Source organism: Myotis nattereri, assembly GCF_964212035.1.
Source record: "Myotis nattereri genome assembly, chromosome: 2".
In the NCBI taxonomy this organism is placed as follows: Eukaryota; Metazoa; Chordata; class Mammalia; order Chiroptera; family Vespertilionidae; genus Myotis; species Myotis nattereri.
Genome location: NC_138076.1, coordinates 29,274,154 through 29,290,307, shown reverse-complemented (window position 1 = coordinate 29,290,307; position 16,154 = coordinate 29,274,154). Strand labels below are relative to the sequence as shown.

Below are 16,154 nucleotides of genomic sequence, written 5' to 3'. Positions count from 1 at the left end.
ACATTGGCACTGTTGACGTTTGGGCAGGATTGTTCTCTGTGGTGGGGCTGACCTATGCATGATTTTACCCCTACCCTCCTCCCACCAAATGCCAGCACCACCTTCCCTACCCCCCAAACATTGTGACAATCAAAAATGTCTCCAGACATTGTCAAGTGTCCCCTGAGGGACAGAATTGCGGGGGTGGTGCGAGGACCGCTGCTTTAAACTAATACTGCATTTAATAATACATGAGGTGGTTTCAAATCACATTTGGGCTAAACCTCTCCAGACCTGTTTTGTCGTATCTGTGTGACAGCTTACAAAGCAAAGGCTATATTTTCATCCAGAACTCATGGGCAGAATGACCTCAGAAAGGACAAAAAAACACATTAAAGCAATAAAACAAGTGTCCCGTGTGGAAGAGCTTGCTTGGTCACCACAACCATGTAGTCCCCCGTCAAGGCCATCGTGTAGGTAAAGGGCACTGCAATGGGTCTGAACCTGCAGTGACCTCACAGTCTGTCAGCAGAAACGAAGACCAAATGGTTTTCTTTAGAGTCCGAGCTCTGTCCGATTACCATGCTGAGCTCAGCTGGCCAGAGGAGCATCCGCGCTTTCCATGTGCCTGATGTCCATGCCAAGCCCAGCTAGGTCAAGGGTTTGCCACCCTTCAGTGGCTGTCATCTGGTGGGATGAGTCATCCTGTACCCATTTCATGAATGGGGAAGCTGAGACACAGGGAAAATAAGCGACTTGCCTCAAGTTAACCAGCCGGTTAGTGGTAGAGCTGGGATTGAAAGCCAGGCCCAAAGCCAGTGACTTCGGTCAACAGGGCCACCAGTAAGAAAACGTTTCCTGACCGTCTGCTGGGTGTTCTGTGTCTGGAGGCGGTTTCCTTTCTCCTCTAGGTCATAATGCTGAGCTCAGTACCAGAATTACATGGTTACATCGACAAGTCCCAGTTGACCGAGGACCTGGGCGGTACCCTGGATTACTGCCACACCAGGTGGTTGTGTCACCGCACAGTGAGTCTTTCCAGCACTGACCCGTGGATGTGGGCTATGGGCTGTGGCTTGCAATAATCCCCGGTGAAACCCTTAGAATTGCTTTTGCATTTTGATGCTGCCTTTTCCAAAGACATGTTCCTGTGAAAACCCAAGTTTTCTCCCCAAGAATGAGGAGATGGTCTCAGTGGACCTTAGTCATCCAAAGAAATAACATGAGTAATAAGTTCGGGAGTGGCTTTCTCTGGGCTCAGAGACTGAAAAGAAAGAGAGAAAAGCCCCAGATTGTTGTAGATTGCGGCACTCACACCTCTCTCAACAAGGAGAGAGACCCTGGGCCTAGAATGACTCTCGCTGATGAAAGCCTGTGTAAGGAGTGTCTGGTATGTGTCTGAAGAGGTCGTGAGGCTAAGAACCAGCGGGAAGGTGTTTACGCAGACCAGGCTTGCCGTGGCCCCGTCCCCATGAAGATGTCCCGGCCGGTCCTCTGGGGCACTTTGCAGGCAGCAGGAGGGTGCGGTGCGTGCAAAGCTTTGTGATGGTGTTCTCCCTCTTCCCAAGGCCATCGAAAGTTTCGCCCTCATGGTTAAGCAGACGGCCCAGATGCTGCAGTCCTTCGGGACCGAGCTGGCCGAAACGGAGCTGCCCAACGACGTCCAATCGACGAGCTCGGTGCTCTGTGCACACACAGAGAAGAAAGACAAAGCAAAGGTATGTGCGGTTTCTTTGGGGGTGGAGAGTGAGGGAGGGGTAATGGGGGCTCTCTGTCGGAGTGTGAGATGGTGGAGTAGAAGGAGCCGATGCCGGCATTAGGTAAGACAGAATTAAAGGGTTTTCTAAGATGCCTTTTGCTGCTGATGAGCCGGGTAACCTCTGTGATGAGAACTGAAATGTGCTCCTTTTTAAAAGCAGCATAAACCAGTGCTGTAGATGGAGGCACCTGGGGGTTGGCCTGTGAACTCTGACTGAAGCAAGGCATGGGAGGTGGCTTCTCGCTGACCCAGCTCCTGAGCTGCCTTGCAGCTGGGCCCTCCATCGAGGTGTTGCTGTTGCTTTTTAGTAAACCAAGACAGGAATTCTGTCCCCGGGGACCCATAGACGGCAGGCGGAGGAGACATGGGCTGACTCAGAGAGGCTGACATTCATCAAGCAGCCACTGTACTCACGTACTTACTGTCACTTCCTGGGTAAATGCTCTGAGGGAGAGGTGCTCCCTGAGTCTGCCGCATCCTGCCCGACCTGCACATTGCAGGCTGTGTATCAGCGGTGACCATGACCTGCTGGTGGTGCCCTCCGGGGTATCCCCGCCCACGCCAAGAGAACCCCTCGCTCCCTTTCACCCCTGGCAGCGGGGATGGCTGCAGAAGCAGCACCTAGAGGTCTGGTGTCCTGTTACTCCCCTACTTTATCCTGCTGCCCCTGAGTGACCCGTAACCCTAGCTCTGCCCTGGTTGCAGCAGGAGGAGTCTCCCCGACACCCGCCTGCTTCCCCCGTGAGTGAGCGGTCAGCACAGAGGGTAGGAAGACTTCGCTGTGGCTGGTGCTGTGCCCACCGTGCTCACTCTCCTCACGGGGGCGATGCCCCACAAAGCCCACCGCTGTCTCCAACCTGGTCAGAGTCCCGGGGAGTGGGTGGGCCTGGGGTGCGAGGTGCCGTGCTCTTCCCGCAGGAGGACATGAGGCTGGCGCTGGACGAGGGGCAGAGCATCCTGGAGAGCATCAGGGAGCCTCTGTCCAAGAGCCCGGAGCAGAGCCTGAACCAGGACCAGCTGGACAACCAGACCACCGTGCAGAGGTGAGGCCTCGGGCTGCGGGCCTTTCAGGCGCACGGCCGCTATGACAGCGAGAGGCTGCAGGCTGAGGACAGAGGAACAGACAGGCAGGCGCAGAGGCCCCACCCGTGCTGCCTCGTCGTCTCTAGGAGCCTGGTTTCCTCGTCCCAAGGGGAAGCAAGGGCATCTCAGAATCCTTCCTGCTGAAATGCCTTTCTCCCAAATCCCAAAGAAAGCAGCTTTCCTGGGAGGAGATTTCTTAGCGCAGTCGCCCTTTTTCATAGGCGTGGAGGGTCCTTTAAGGGACAACAGTGGGGACAGAGCTGTCAGGCTTGGCGATCTGCTCTCAGTCGCTTTCCTGTCCTGTTTCGCACCTGAGGCTCCGCTTGCTCCCAGGTAGGGAAGCAGCCTCGGGCCTCTCAGCTCCTCTTTCAGGGAAGGGGGTGATTGTCCGTGCCCCCGTTGGTGTCCAGCTGCGAGACAAAACACAGGGTAGAGTGTCTAGCTAACATCGTGCGCTGCTCTGCCATGTCCACACACCACGCGCCTCCTCCCAGTCTGTGCTCTTGGCCCCGAAAGCCAGGTCAGCAGCGAGGCCCCATCTCCTTGTTCAGGGACAGGCTGGGGACAGGTGCAGAGCAGCTGGACAAACCCAGGCCTGGACCCTGGCCGATGCTTTCAACTCTTAACCTGGGTTCCCTCCTCGTGGCCGAAGTGCACACACCGAGCAGGTGTTCTGTGCTGGGGACGCAGAGTGGGCCCTGGGACATGAGGGAAGCCTGTGCAGATGTCCTCAATGTCACGAACGGAGGAGGTTGGAGCACACTGCTAATTCCCCCAGACTCGGTTTCCTCATCTATACAATGGGGCCAGCCTGAGCACCTGACGGGTGGGTGTGAGATCAAATTGGTTCACACTTGTCCAGCACAGTGTCTGGAGCACAGGGGTTCTCAGATTCGGGAGTGATGACAGTAAGTGGCGGCAGCAGCTCTTCACCCACACGTGCAGCTTACTGTTTTCTTAACCCCAGAATCAAAGTGGTAAATAATGACCGCAGACCTTTACTATCTCGACTTTATAAAAATCAACAAACTCAGCTCAGCCAGCTGCCCTCCCTCGCAAGTCAGTGGGCCCTGCAGAAAGCCCTCCCTCCTAAACCTGTGCTTTAGTGCCCCGCTAAGAGGAGGCGAGCGTGTTAAGAAGGCTGCTGGGAGGCTGAGCCCTCCAGCCCTGCTTCATGTTGCAGGGGGCAATTCTTCCTTCCCCCACGGGTCACTCCAGCCAGCACAAGTGCCTTCCTCTTTCCTAGGCTCCTGGCCCAGCTGAATGAAACTGAGGCTGCCTTTGATGAGTTTTGGGCAAAGCATCAGCAAAAACTCGAACAGTGTCTGCAGCTCCGGCATTTTGAGCAGGATTTCCGAGAGGTGAGTGGCCCAGAGCCTGGAGAGAACCTGTAGGCGGGCTCCTGGTGTTCTGGCTGCAGGAAGCCAGGGAGTGGCCTGGATCCCCTGGATGCCCAGAGCTGGGTACCCAGTTGACTATGGTTCAATGCGGAATAGTCTCTGTTAGCCACATGGAGCCCCAAGATCAAGTTGGAGTCAACCTTAGAGTATGTGATTGATGAGTAAATCATTATAGGCAAAGGTTGTGCAAAATATGTTCATTGGCATGTTCTTCTGCATTATTTGTTCATTAGTCAAGCAAACTTCATTCTCCCTTTATGGTCATCTGTATGTTCTTTTCTCCAACATGTGCCTACTGTGTGCCTGGCAGGGCCCTGTGCATACACCTTGGATTCAGTGTGACAGGGCTATAATTGAAGTGATGCGCCATCATTGTGTTAGATCGTTAGAGATGGCCACCTCATTGGAAGCCTGTTAATCATTTATTTGTGCAGAATACGTATACACTTCCCTGTGGTCTGGTCCTGAAGCAACGAAGGAATATAAAACGGTTAAAGCCATAGCAACAATGTAGACCCAGGGCAGCATCCTTCCTGTCCTCAGGAAACCTCTGGTCAAGGAGGGATCATAAATACACAGGAAATAGGTAGCCACGTCAAGTTCAGTGGCCAAGCTGTTGTGAGGCTGTGTCTACATGCAGATGAGGAGGACCGGTGACGGTTCTATGGGGACCGTCCTCCCATTGTAGTCCTCCCCAAGGAGTCATGAGCATCACTTTCCGGAAGAGGTGGGACCTAGTCCAGCAATCTTCACTGAGCACTGTTCAGGTGGGCAGTGCTCGAACTCGGGACAGCAAGGTAAGGCAGTGTCACTGACTCAGACCAGAGAGGTCACGCCAGCCAGTGGGAACAGCACCCCTGGAGAAGATCATTCCTTCCTTGTTTCTTTGGGGACTGAGGAAGGCTCTCAGACAACCATATCTTTTATTTGAAGACTAGAGGTCCGGTGCACGAAAATTTGTGCACTCGGAATGGGGGGGGGGGGGGCGGGTGGCACGGTGTCCTTCAGCCTGGCCTGTGCCCTCTTGCAGACCAGGAGCCCTTGGGGGATGTCCAGGGAGCAGGCTTAACCCGCAGTCTGGCCTCCCTCTGCAGGAGGCGACCCACAGCACCCACCTTGGCTGGCCTGGTGCCACGTGCTCACCAGTCCTGCCCCTGTTTGGTAGATTTGCATATTAGGCTTTTATTATTTAGGATAATTGTAGCTTCAAGTGCTGTTGTCAGAAATAAAATCAAAGAGATGCCATGTACCCTTCACCCAATTTTCCTAACTGGTGACATCTTCCCAGACTAAAACGCAGGATCACAGCCAGGATACTGACCCTGACACAGTCTACACACAGGTCATTCCATCCCCACAAGGATGCCCATGTTGCCCTTTCATAGACACGCCCACCCCCCTCCTCCTTCTACCCCCTCCTGAACCCTTGGCAACCACTCATCTCCATGTCCCTTGTTGTCATGAAAAGTGTTCTATAAATGGGATTGTACCGCACTTAACCTTTGGGACTGGCTGTTTCCACACAGCGTGATTCTCTGGAGATGCATCCAGGCTGTTCTGTGTAATAACAGTTTGTTGCTTTTTGCTGTACGTTCATGTGCAGATCTTTGTGTGACCGTAAGTTATCACATCTCTGAGATAAGTGCTCAGTAGTGCAACTGCTGGGTCATATGAGAGTTGCATGTTTAGTTTTTTGAGAAAATGCCCAATTGTTCCCAGGTGGCTGTACCATTTTACATTCCCATCAGCAGTGTCTGAGTGATCCAGTTTCTCCACATCCTCACCAGCATTAGGGGTGGTATTATTTTTAATTGTCTGTACATATTTTGATAGCTGTGTAGTGATATCTCAGTGTGGTTCTAGTTCGCAGTTTCCTAATGGCCAATGACCTTGAACATCTTCCCATGTCCTTATGTCATCAGTATATCATCTCCGGTGAAATGTCTCTATTTCTCCTTCCCATTTTGTGTTTACTGTTGCATTTTGAGAGTTCTGTACATACTTTAGATACTAGTCCTTTGTCAGACATGCAGTATGAAATTATTTTCTTCCAACTCATCACTTATTTTTGTGTCCTCTTAGCAGAACTTTTCACAGAGCAAAGTTTTTTATTTTGATGAAGTCCAATTTATCAATTTTTCCTGTGAAGGACTGTACTTATGGTGTCAATCCTAGATCCCAAATATATTCCCCTAAACTATTTTTCCTAAAAGATTATAATCTTACATGTAGGTCCATGACCCATATCAAGTTACTTTTTGTATGAGGTATGAGAATTAGGTCAAGGTTCATTTTTAAATCTCTGGATGTCCTGTTGCTCCCATAACATTGTTGAAAAGGTTGTCTTTTCTCCATTGGATTGTTTTTCCACTTTTGTCAAAAATTAGTTGAGCATACTTGCTTGGGTCTATTTCTGGGTCTGTATTCTGCCCCTCCGTCAGTACATAGTCTAGATTACTGTACTATTATAATAACTCTAGAAGTTAGGTGGGTGGGTGGGTGAATCTGCCCATGTTATTCTTCTTTTCCAAAGTGTTTAGCTATTTTCGTTCCTTTGCTTTTCCATGTAAATTTAAAATAATCTTGTCTTTATCTATAAAAAATGTCCTAGGGTTTTGATAGGAATTGTATTAAACTTCCATTTGAGGGAGAATCAACATCTTAAATATGTTGAGTCTTTCAATCAATGAACATAATATGCCTCACCATTTTTTTTAGATTTTCTTAGACTTTTTTTAATCAATATTGTGTTTCTTTCAGCATACCTGTGCAGTACATGTTTTGTTTGATTTATAGTTACATGTTTATTTTTTAAAGCCATTACAAATGTATTGTATTTTTAATTGTGGAGTCTGTGTATTCATTGCTATATAGAGAAATACAATTGATTTGTGTATATTTATCTTGTCTTCTGAAACTTTGCCAAACACACTCATTCTAGGCGTTGTTTTGTCCTCGCTGGGATTTTTACATACGTGATCAGGTCGCGTGCAAACAGGGACAGCTTGATCTCTCCCTTTCCTGTCTGTATGCCTTTTGTTTGTTTGTTTATATTTTTTAACTTTTCTTGCCTTATTGCGCTGGCTAGAGCTGTCACCACTTCGAACAGCTGTGAGAATGGACATCTTTGCCTTGTTCCCAATCTTAGGGGCAAAGCATTGTTTTCACCAACATTATGGACATAATGTTGCCGGTAGAATCTTTGTAGATGCTTTTTATGAAATTGAGGAAGTTCCCCTCTAGTTCTGTTTTCCTTGGGGGAGATCTTGGTTTTCCCTCTCCTCCCCTCATTCCCGGTTTCGGTCATGTCTTCATGTCCTCTCCCTTCAGCTGTGGCTGTTCTGACTTGGGCCTGGGTCTCTCACCCCTTCTCTGTTTCAGGTCAAGGCCGCCTTAGACGTGTTGGCTCAGAAGATAGAGACCTTCACGGACGTGGGCAACAGCCTGGCACACGTGGAACACCTCCTGAAGGACCTTGCCAGCTTCGAGGAGAAGTCCAGCGTAAGGGACTGGGACGTGGGTGGGGGACAGGCTGGTGAAGCGCTTCTCACGGTGTCACCAGAGCTGCTTAGAAAGGCACAGGAAATGGCGATGTCGGCAGGTGGAGGGAAACTGCCTGGCCCACCCACCCCCAACCCCCAACCCCACATCCCACCTCCACCCCACCATCACCCCTACCCCCTCAGTCCCTCAGAGGAAACAGCACCCTGCTTGCTTATAATGAACATAACCTGAGCTGTGTTTCTGGGACGGTTCTCTGCAGGTGGCCGTGGAGCGGGCTCGCGCCCTGTCCCTGGACGGGGAGCAGCTCATCGACAACAAGCACTACGCCGTGGACTCCATCCGCCCCAAGTGCCACGAGCTCCAGCACCTCTGCGACCAGCTTGCCGCTGAGGTCGCGCAGAGGAGGGGTCTGCTCAACAAGTCCCTGGAGCTGCACGGCCTCCTGGAGGCGGTAGGACCCCAACCCCACACCCCTGGTGGCAAGCCTGCTCTTGGTCCCACGTGGGCAGCTCCCTCCATGTAGGATGCACCACAGTCTTGATTAGAAGCTGGCCCACGCCCTCCTGTCTGGATGCCTTTCTAGTGGTCATGTCCTGACACAGTTGTCTGTTTCCTAGAATTTACTTGCAACAACTAACGATTTCTTTAAAAGGCCCAGAAACTTACCATCCAGCTAACTCACTGCACTTTGCCTCCCCCCGCCCCCCCTCTCTCTGTAATGAGTCCTGCCCCGGGTGATTTACTCAACGTTTTAGAGTGCTGCATTCCCTCCAGGGAGTCCTTTGGACATCGCAGCAGAGCTGGGATGGTGTAGTGCTGCAAATATTCCCAAAAACATAGTGGTCAGCGGACAGGCCCCAGCAAAGAGAGCCCAGACACAGCTGCTAACACAGCCTCTCTCTCCCTCTGCAACGCTTCCTGTGTCCAGTCCATGAAATGGTGCGATGAGGGGATTTACTTGCTGGCCTCGCAGCCTGTGGACAAGTGCCAATCCCAGGATGGTGCGGAGGCAGCCCTCCAAGAAATTGAGAAGTTTTTGGAGACCGGTGCAGAAAATAAGATCCAGGAGCTCAATAAAATTTACCAGGACTACGAACCCATCCTCACCCAAGACCTGATGGTATGCCAGTTCGGGCTTTTCTCCTGTGGCTCCCCTGTCCTGAATGGTGGGGAGTTACTCTATGTTCGAAAGACTCTTTTAATGAATTATTAGAGACGGTAGGCATTTGAGAGAGATGTCGAGTTGTGGGGAGGGGTCACCTGGCTCAACTATCCTTATGCAGAAATGATTGCACGCCTCCCTCAAGAGGTGATGATCCTTCCTCCTGTGGGATCTCCCCTGCAAGAGGCATGTTCTTGATGAAGTAGCCATTTCCCTGGGCCCTGCTTCCTGCATGCTCCTCTCAATATTGCACTGAAATAGGACTCCTCCTCTCTATCAGCCAGCTGTACTCAGCCCACCCCTGGGGCAACCCACAAGTCTACTGCCCTTCCATAGGCAGCCTTCATATGCCTGGAGGGGGATGCTGGTCCCTCACTCCACCGTGGGGTTGCCACCCTCCCGGGCCACAGCCAGCAGAGCCAGTGCAGGATTGCTGCGTTGGCAATGGGCTCTGCGTCACGAGCGTTTAAACCAGAGGTCGTGCTGAGGCTGAGCCTACACATGGTTGTTCTGTTTGTAAACTGCAGACACCGACGCTTATAGAGCATCCTGCTAACTAGTCTGTCTTCCCCTGTCAGGAACACGTGCAGAAGGTCTTCCAGAAGCAAGAGAGTATGGAAGAGATGTTTCACCGGAGGCAGGCGAGCCTGAAGAAGCTGGCGGCCAAGCAGACGAGGCCCGTGCAGCCCGTGGCCCCCCGGCCAGAGGCGCTCACGAAGTCGCCCTGCCCCTCCCCAGGTAGATGCCGGCCTGCCTCGTTCCTTCTGGGAATGCTTTCCTTCCGTCCCATGACTTATTTTATAAATAAAGTTTTATTGGCACTTGGCCCACTTCTTTGTTTACTCTCTGTGCTGCCTCCTTGCTCAGCACCGCAGAGCTGGTTGGTTGTGGTAAAGAGCATGCGGCCCTGAGAACTGGACTATGGACTGTCACAGGACTTTCCTGGGCCTATTTCCCCAGACTCTAGCCTCTCCCCAACCCCCTGTCCTCAGTGCCGTTGCTAAAATAGTTTCCCCCGCACACGGCTCCACCTCAGCCCCAAAGCCTCCCTGTGCTGTCGATGCCTCAGCCACATCAGCCGGCCCCGCACCCGCAGCAGTGCCATGTCCTGAAGACTCCTTCCCACCCCTTCCTGGCCCCCAGAAAGGCTCTGCCCAGCAGCTGGGAGCTCCTGCTGGTTCCTTCAGGGCTTTGGCAAGTGCCCTAAGGTGGCGAGAGTCCTGGAGAGCTGGCTCCAGCCCCCAGGGTGTGGGCTCCAGAGGACGCCATTCTCTGGCCCGTTTGGAGGCCTCCTGGGCAGAAGTGTCCTGGCCGAGAAGTTCTTCCCCTGTCACCTGGTCCCCTGGGAGCCCCTCTAGGGATGTGAGCTAACCAGTGGGCCGACCCCTGTGTGCCCACCCCCAGCTTGTCTCCCGATCCCCTTTCCTTCTCTTCCATTTTGCTGTGCTTTCCTCACCCTTCTCTGGACTGCTTGCTTTTTGCCTCTGAAAGTAAAAAAAATAAATCCCAGACGCTCCTGGGTGGACCTTTTCCCTTTCCAGACACCCACCTTTCTCCTCTTCTTCCCAAACCAGGTGTCCGGAGAGGTTCTGAGAACAACAGTTCTGAGGGCAACGCACTCCGGAGAGGGCCCTACAGGAGGGCCAAGGTGAGGCCCCCAGCCCTGGCCCAGACCCTGCACTGCCTCCTGGCCACTGCCCCTCCCTGGCAGGCACCAGCCGGGTCCTCCCTGGCCCTCTCCCACACGCCCTCTCCTCCTCCGGCGAGATCTCAGGTTTCAGATCTGTTCCCAGATGGGAAGTGAGCCTGGGCTCCGGAGCCTTAGAGTCGGGACATGAAGCTGCATCCTCTTGTGTTTGGAATCTCGACGCACTGCGTGCTCTTCTCTCCCCAGAGTGAAATGAGTGAGAGCCGGCAGGGCCGGAGCAGCTCCACGGGGGACGAGGAGGAAAGCCTGGCCATCTTGCGGAGGTGGGTGGGCTGCCTTTCCAGGCACCACTGAGCGGCTCTGGGGCAGACACGCAAGCACGACCCCCCCAGGTCTCAGCCTTTGGCTAGGACAGTCTGAACCCAAACGAGCCAAAGTTGGTGAAAAATGCCAGCCTCTGCCCCAAAGCCACAACGTGGGAGCCCAGCTGGCCTCATGGGGCCCACGCACATGCATGCATCGCGGAGGGCATGCGTCCGTTTGGCATGTCTGCCTCTGAAACTAAGAGAACTGTAGGTTTTCCTTAGAAGAGCCACCCTTGTCCCTGGGCCCCCAGGCGGGACTGTGGTGATTTGAATGGATTGTGTTCTCCCTTCTTCAAGTCCAGGTGAGAAGACAAGTGTGATTCAGGCACCCAGGCCCTTGGGTCCCACGTGCAAGGTCAGCCACATAACTGCCCCTTGAGCCTGCCGCCTGTCCCTCGATGGACTTGATCCCTTCCAGGAGCCTTGGCCCTCCTGGCTCCATGAGCTGGTGTCACTTCTCTTTCTCCATCTCTCCCCTCCTGCTTTTCTCACACGGTTTTCAGCCCAGCTCTTTTCACTGCACACCTAGGCTGTTGCCATGGCACCGGCTGTGGCCGTCCTACACACTCCACTCAGGGATTGCGTCTGTCCCCACACAGAGCTCTGACGAGGTCTGAACTCTGGACCTGATGGGAAGGCACTTTCAAAGCCCTTCCCCGATTGGCAGTCACTTTTCCCAAAGAACCCTACCCTCCGGCCTAGCTGGGCTGTTCACCTTTCCACCAAGGTACCTTCACCTGCCACCTTCCTGGTCTACACGCTCTGAGATCAGTCCTCAGAATGCTGTCCCTCCCTCCCCAACATGCTGCCTGGCCCTCAGTATCCAGTTCAGTTCTCCACCAGGGACATCCCCGCCTCCTTGCCCACACAGCTGTGTGCCCCCAGGCAGGAGCGCTCCCCTCCAGCTTGTGGTGGTGAGAAGGAGGCCTGAGACCCCTGTCTACCCCTCCCCAACTTCACCCCTTTTAGGGGCACTGACTCTGAACTGAACCCTAAAGCCTTGTTAAGCACTGACAGTTGTTTTAGAACTGATCATGCTCAATGGCCCCAACCCAGAAGCACCTCGAATGGAATGCTTGGTTGTGGGCAGTTAGAAGGTGGTCTTTGTCCCTAAATAGACATCTGGGCAGCTGGTTTGCAAACCCCTGCCCCTCCTGGGGCTCTATAACATGATGGGCACATAGTAGTTCCACACATCATCACGGTACCCCACCACGTGCAAGAGGATAGGGATGGACACTGGACCGGCTACAGTGATGCCTTGAGTTGGTGCTCAGAAGGCCCCCAGGCAAGGAGACAGGAGTGTGTGCACAGGAAGGGCTCTTGGGGAGGGCGGGGGGAGGGTGACTAGAGAAGGAAGCAGGGCAGAATCTGCAGGGCTGGGAGGCTCAGAGACATGGGTGGAAGAGAGGGAGGCTTGAGGAATCGGAGCTCGTTTTATGCAGGTGGCCCCACAGCAGGGAGGGGGGGGCCACCTCCAGGATAATAAGTCCTGGCACCCTGTTCACAGGCACGTGATGAACGAGCTGCTTGACACGGAGCGGGTCTACGTGGAGGAGCTGCTCTGTGTCCTGGAGGTGAGCCTGCCCCTGGGGGTGGCCGGGAGGGGGCCATGGGCCAGGTTTCCCCACCCTGTGTGGCCTCCTGTCCACCAAAAAGCAAGTGGAAGAAGGTTCGTGGCAGCTTTACTCATGGGAGTCCCTTTGTCAGTGGGACGAGGGGCAAGTAGGTTTAGGTGGGTGTGCACGGGGACCATACTGACAGCAAGAAAGAGCTGCTGCTGCACAGAACCTCGCACGACCCCAGGAGCCCGATGACGAGTGGGAGAAATCAGACAAGAGTGCGTGCCACGCCTGTAGAGCAGCGGTTCTCAACCTGTGGGTCGCGACCCCTTTGGCGGTCGAACGACCCTTTCACAGGGGTCGCCTAAGACCATCCTGCATATCAGATATTTACATTACGATTCATAACAGTAGCAACATTACAGTTATGAAGGAGCAACGAAAATAATTTTGTGGTTGGGGGGTCACAACATGAGGAACTGTATTTAAAGGGCCAGAAGGTTGCGAACCACTGCTGTAGAGGAATCCAGACAAGCTGCGGTCTCAGTGGAGACGTCCCAGTGCAGGCGAAGGCTGGGGGCTGTTGCCTGGGAAGGGCAGAGGGGCTTCTGAGGGCTAGGATGTCTACATCTTGATCTGGGCAGCAGTTACAGGGGTGTAGACATATAAATAATTTACCAAGGTATACACATAAGATTTGTCCCCGTCATAGAAGTTACACCTGGATTTTTAAAAAAATCTATTTTTATTGATTTCAGAGAAGAAGAGAGAGGGAGAGAGAGAGATAGAAACATCAATGATGAGAGAGAACCATCGATCTCACCCCCTACTGGGGATTGAGCCGGCAACCAAGGCATATGCCCTGACCGGGAATCAAACTGGTGACTTCTTGGTTCCTGGTCGACACTCAACTGCTGAGCCACACCTGGCTGGGCTGAACCTGGATTTTGAAAAGGCTAAAAGGGAGAAGAAGGATGAAACCTCCCGTCCCTTGCCCCCAAAGTTGATGCTGTTGATAATCCATTTAGGTTTTGTAGTACTTTCCAGACGGTCTCTTAGAAAGGGTCAGTGAGTAAATAAATGGGAGGTGGATTTGCTTTCTGAAACCTGAGGCGGCGTCACAGTCCCGCGAGGCGGGGCTCCGTGCTGATTGGGCTGCTGTTCAAATGGCCCGACGTCCTGTCGGCCGTGGTTCAGGATTTCCCTGCTGACCCTCTCCCCGTCCACAGGGCTACGCTGCCGAGATGGACAATCCGCTGATGACGCATCTCATCTCAGCCGGCCTTCAAAACAAGAAGGACGTCTTATTCGGAAACATGGAAGAAATCTACCACTTTCATAACAGGTGGGACCCTTCCTCTGACCACCTGTCTGGCCTCTCACGTAGCCGCCTGCAGGGAGCTGAAAACCAGAGCCCGGCTGAGCTCTGCCGGTGGAGAGTGCCCCTTCCTCCCCCCTCAGCGGGGATAAGCTCACCGAGGGGCCTCGGACCAGGCCGCAGCCGGGTGGGACGTGCCCAGGGCTAGTTCTCTGAGCCGGGGCGGGTGGTCACACACGAAGGGGGAAGGTGCCTCGAGCCTTGCCAGCATGACTGCAGGAGCAGCCGCCCCTCCCGCCTCTCCCTGTCCCTTGGGACCAGCAGGAGCCACCCTCCCCACCCCACCCCACCCAAGTGTTTGGGGCAGCACCGAAGGCCACACCACTTAGCAAGGACAGTGTATTCCCAAGCCCGTCCTTGGAAAGGCTGGTAACATCAGAGGTTCCCGCTGCCTGTTACCCCTGTGAGAGCGATTTGCGGCCTCTTGGTGCTTTGGGGAAAGCGTGGCTGGTCCTGGGGCTGCTTCGCCTGGACTCCTGCTCCAGATTTGCGGGAGCTCATGGGAAAGGAAATGAGCGGGCAGCGTAAGTGCGTGGAGAGACAGGCAGGTGATGGCGATGTCTGTGTGTCCTGAGAAAGGGCCAGCTGTGAGCCAACCCCTCTCAGTGCTGCCCGGGGCCAGGAAGCCCGGCCATCACAGCACCAGGCCCCCCCCTCCTATGGGTCCCAGGGAACACTGGGACTTCTTTCTCACCACCTGCTTTGCCCCTCGACTGCTAGCATTTCTCACCTGCCCACTGATAAAGGAGGCAGCAAGTCACAGCTGAACCCCACCCGAGCCTTCCCTTGGGAAGTAAACTGAGTGAGTGGCCTGGACCTTCAGCATCTGGTGGCTCTGGCCAGTGCTTGGGAACCGGGACCCTGGCTGCAGGACTAGTGTGGTGAAGAGGCCCCAGGAGCTCCCCTTCCCAGGGATTTACCCCCACAGACAGATGTAAGTCTGAAACATAGGAAAACTTGGCACATGGCTCAGGAACAAAGCTGCAGGGACCTGACCGAGGCCCCCTTACATCTGCAGAAACCCGACTGAGCTGCTGGCTCATCAGGGTTGTGCTTCCAGAACCTCCAGATGCTCTGTCTGTCTGCTCACAGCCTCTTCGCCCCATGTCTGTGCTGATAAAATAAGCCTCCTAAATTCTGTGTGAGCAGCAACATCAAAAATCAGAGATTCGTGGGCGCCATGTCTGCTTAAATCTGAAAGTTTGATATCGTCAAAATTTGGGGAGTGACAAGTGTGGGCTGTTGGTCCCTGAAGCCAGACTGTATTCTGACACACAAGGCCTCCCAAACAGTCCAGAGTTAAGAACAAGAGTTGTTTGGAAAATAATAGCTATTCATTTGTTACAGATGCCATCTTGTTCAGGCTGTTTATCATACGACCTAATGCAACCTTTCTTTGTCTAGAATATTCCTGAGGGAGCTAGAAAACTACATAGACTGCCCAGAGCTGGTTGGAAGGTGTTTTCTAGAAAGGGTATGTTTTTTTTTAATGTATACTTGTGCCTTACTTCCTAAAATTACTGGTACTTAAAATAATAACTTCAAATTCGATTGCAGTCCCCAACGAAATCACAAAGTACCAAGGTTTCCAGCTTGGCTGAGACGATGTGCCCTTTTTGGGTAGGGCTGAAAGAATGTGGTTTTTCCTAAAGCCCACTAGCTAGTTTGAAAAAGAGAAAAGCTATAAAACACCGGCTTTGAGATTTGCCCAAATTGCCAGGCATCTCCGTTCTGATTGTGTTAGATGGAGCTGAGCCCTTCTCATGCTGGCATTTGCTCTGTTTGCTCTTGTCCTGGTCCTGGTTAAGACTCCCCCGCTGACCAGCGGACATTGGACAAGTCCTCCACGTTTTCTGAGCCTTGTTTTCCTTCTCTTCGAAAGAGTCGATGTCTGCCTCCTTCCAGGGCGGGAAGATCAGTAAAGTGTGTGTGTGTGTGTGTGTGTGTGTGTGTGTGTGTGTGTGTGTGGAGGGAAAGGGGGTTGAGCAGAAGCCTTGGGAGCAGGGAAGGCTGCCGGGTATGGGGCTTGCTGTCTTCTCCACACGGTCCCACGTGATCCTCTCCTGTTGACCTCAAAACACTGCTAGCTTAGCAATAGGGAAGTGCATCTGACCAACAGCCGTGAAACTAAGCCATTTCCACCAAATGAGCCGGAGGCTGAGACGGTCACAACGAATTGATGTGAAGAGGCAGTTGGAAGGGAAAGGAGGGGCAATGTTGACTCAGCCTGGCTGTAATGCTTCTCGGTGCTATCTGAGAAGTGGGGTGGGGCCATCATGCTGTAGGTCAGTGGTTCTCAAAGTGGGTCACCTGG

General features: G+C 53.2%; 1 protein-coding gene across 5 annotated transcripts in view; it reads left to right on the top strand.

The window, feature by feature from the left end:
- MCF2L (MCF.2 cell line derived transforming sequence like) overlaps positions 1–16,154 on the top strand; it is a 112,731-nt gene that overhangs the window by 83,390 nt on the left and 13,187 nt on the right. For all 5 annotated transcript variants that reach the window (XM_081082351.1, XM_081082353.1, XM_081082352.1 and 2 more), the window contains exons 6-18: positions 891–1,007; positions 1,548–1,697; positions 2,657–2,781; positions 4,068–4,182; positions 7,603–7,722; positions 7,985–8,176; positions 8,654–8,845; positions 9,466–9,625; positions 10,462–10,535; positions 10,782–10,858; positions 12,411–12,477; positions 13,692–13,807; positions 15,245–15,314. In XM_081082351.1, the coding sequence (XP_080938477.1) occupies positions 891–1,007; positions 1,548–1,697; positions 2,657–2,781; positions 4,068–4,182; positions 7,603–7,722; positions 7,985–8,176; positions 8,654–8,845; positions 9,466–9,625; positions 10,462–10,535; positions 10,782–10,858; positions 12,411–12,477; positions 13,692–13,807; positions 15,245–15,314 (1,575 nt within the window). The remainder of the gene's footprint in view (positions 1–890; positions 1,008–1,547; positions 1,698–2,656; positions 2,782–4,067; positions 4,183–7,602; positions 7,723–7,984; positions 8,177–8,653; positions 8,846–9,465; positions 9,626–10,461; positions 10,536–10,781; positions 10,859–12,410; positions 12,478–13,691; positions 13,808–15,244; positions 15,315–16,154) is intronic.